Below are 1821 nucleotides of genomic sequence, written 5' to 3'. Positions count from 1 at the left end.
TCGACTTGAACTGCGACGACGGCTCGACGTCACTCCTCCCGACCTCCCTTCCGCGCCTCGCCTCGCCCGCGCGCCGCTCTGCAGCGTCAAGGATACCGTGCTCCGACTCAGCGGCAAGGGCGTCGACCAGAATGTCAAGTTCAGCATGAACCCGTTCGATGAGATTGCCGTCGAGGAGGCCGTCAGGCTCAAGGAAAAGCACAAGGACGATGTCACGAGGATCGTGAGTGCTCGCAAGGTTCCGTTGCCGGCGCCTGGCCTGATCGTCTCATCTGCAGGCGCCCAAGGAGCAGAAGCTGACTTGCTCTTATCCCGTGATGCCTTGACCCCGTCCCGGCCCCTCCGCAGACGGTCGTCTCTGCCGGTCCGCCGAAGACTGCCGATGTTCTGCGCACCGCTCTGGCCATGGGCGCCGACGACGCCATTCACGTCGAGATTCCGGACAAGGCCCTCGCTGGGCCCCTCGAGCCCCTGGGTGTCTCCAAGATCCTGTCCGAGATCGTCAAGAAGGCGGGCGAGGAGGAGGAGGTTGGACTGGTCATTATGGGCAAGCAGGCCATCGATGACGACGCCTCCCAGACCGGCCAGATGCTTGCGGGACTGCTCAACTGGCCCCAGGCAACGTACGCCAGCAAGCTCGAGTTCCCCGGCGGCAAGGTGGAGAAGGGCGCCGAGGCGCAAGTGACCCGCGAAATTGACGGCGGCCTCGGCATCGTCAAGACCAAGCTTCCGTTTGTCATGACGACCGACCTCAGGCTCAACGAGCCGCGCTACGCCTCGCTGCCCAACATCATGAAGGCCAAGAAGAAGCCCTTCAAGAAGTACACGCTCAAGGAGCTCGGCCTCGAGGACGCCGTCAAGCCGCGACACGAGACGATCAAGGTGGCCGAGCCACCAAAGCGCGAAGGCGGCGCCAAGGTCGCCGACGTCGCCGAGCTCGTCTCCAAGCTCAAGGAGGCTGGCCGCATCTGAAGGACCCGGGTACTATCCCTGCCAGGCTTGCATGCGTACGCGCCCGATCCCCACAAGTGCCCGGCAGCAAGGCCCGAGCGTTGCACGAAAGCGGAGCGATCGACGGAGGGTCGGGCTCCTGCGACGACATCGTCGCCGAGGCGGGCCCAATGTCGGATTTCGGTCTTGGCTTGCTCCCTTTGTTCCGTGTCCCTTTGAGCGTCTTGATCGGCCCTCGTCGCTGTCTTGTGTGACCCCTCGACGGAAATTGAATGCCTGCTTTTTAGACGAAGACGACCGTAAGCTCGCTGCGACGGTAGAGACTCGCCTGTGGCCGCGCGGCGGCGGCGGGGTAGCACACACATGTACCGAGCCAGGTGTCGCCTCCGAAACGTCGGGGCGCCTGTCGGCCAAGCCAGATCCGTTCCGGCAGGTGGCCCGTCCACCGCCCCTGCGTCCTGTACGCAGGCTTGGAAATTCCAAGATTATGAATAATCTGATTCTTCTTGTTCTGCGTGGCCGGCTGCCTGCCCCCTAGCCTAGCCAAGCCGAGCCTGGAAGCTCTATTTTTTAATGAGTTGAGAGAGGGCAAGGAGCGTGAATTAGCCTGGGGAGTTGCACGCACGCACGCACCCACCGTCAGGAGAGCCGGCGAGCAGACTTCCGGTTGCCAGCTGGCTGCCGCTGGCCTCCCACCGCGCCAGCCTGGCAGTCACCTCAACACCAACTCTCTCGCCCTCTCTCTCTCTCTCTCTCTCTCTCTCTCTCTCTACTACCTACCTACCTTACCTTCCTTCGTTCGTCGTCGTCGTCGTCGTCGTCGTCGTCGTCGTCGTCGTCGTCGACGACGACGACCGACCTACCTACCTA

General features: G+C 62.9%; 1 protein-coding gene across 1 annotated transcript in view; it reads left to right on the top strand.

The window, feature by feature from the left end:
- The window catches only part of PFL1_06183 (uncharacterized protein), a gene marked incomplete at both ends in the record, with an annotated part of 1536 nt that extends 564 nt beyond the window's left edge, over nt 1–972 (top strand). The window contains one exon of the mRNA XM_007883722.1: nt 349–972. Coding sequence (XP_007881913.1) covers nt 349–972 — 624 coding nt within the window. The remainder of the gene's footprint in view (nt 1–348) is intronic.
- Between the last annotated feature and the right edge of the window lie 849 nt (nt 973–1821).

The sequence above is a fragment of the Pseudozyma flocculosa genome (assembly GCF_000417875.1).
Source record: "Pseudozyma flocculosa PF-1 unplaced genomic scaffold scaffold00024, whole genome shotgun sequence".
In the NCBI taxonomy this organism is placed as follows: domain Eukaryota; kingdom Fungi; phylum Basidiomycota; class Ustilaginomycetes; order Ustilaginales; family Ustilaginaceae; genus Pseudozyma; species Pseudozyma flocculosa.
Note: the sequence above shows the minus strand (reverse complement) of the source record. Positions and strands in the feature narration are given on the sequence as shown.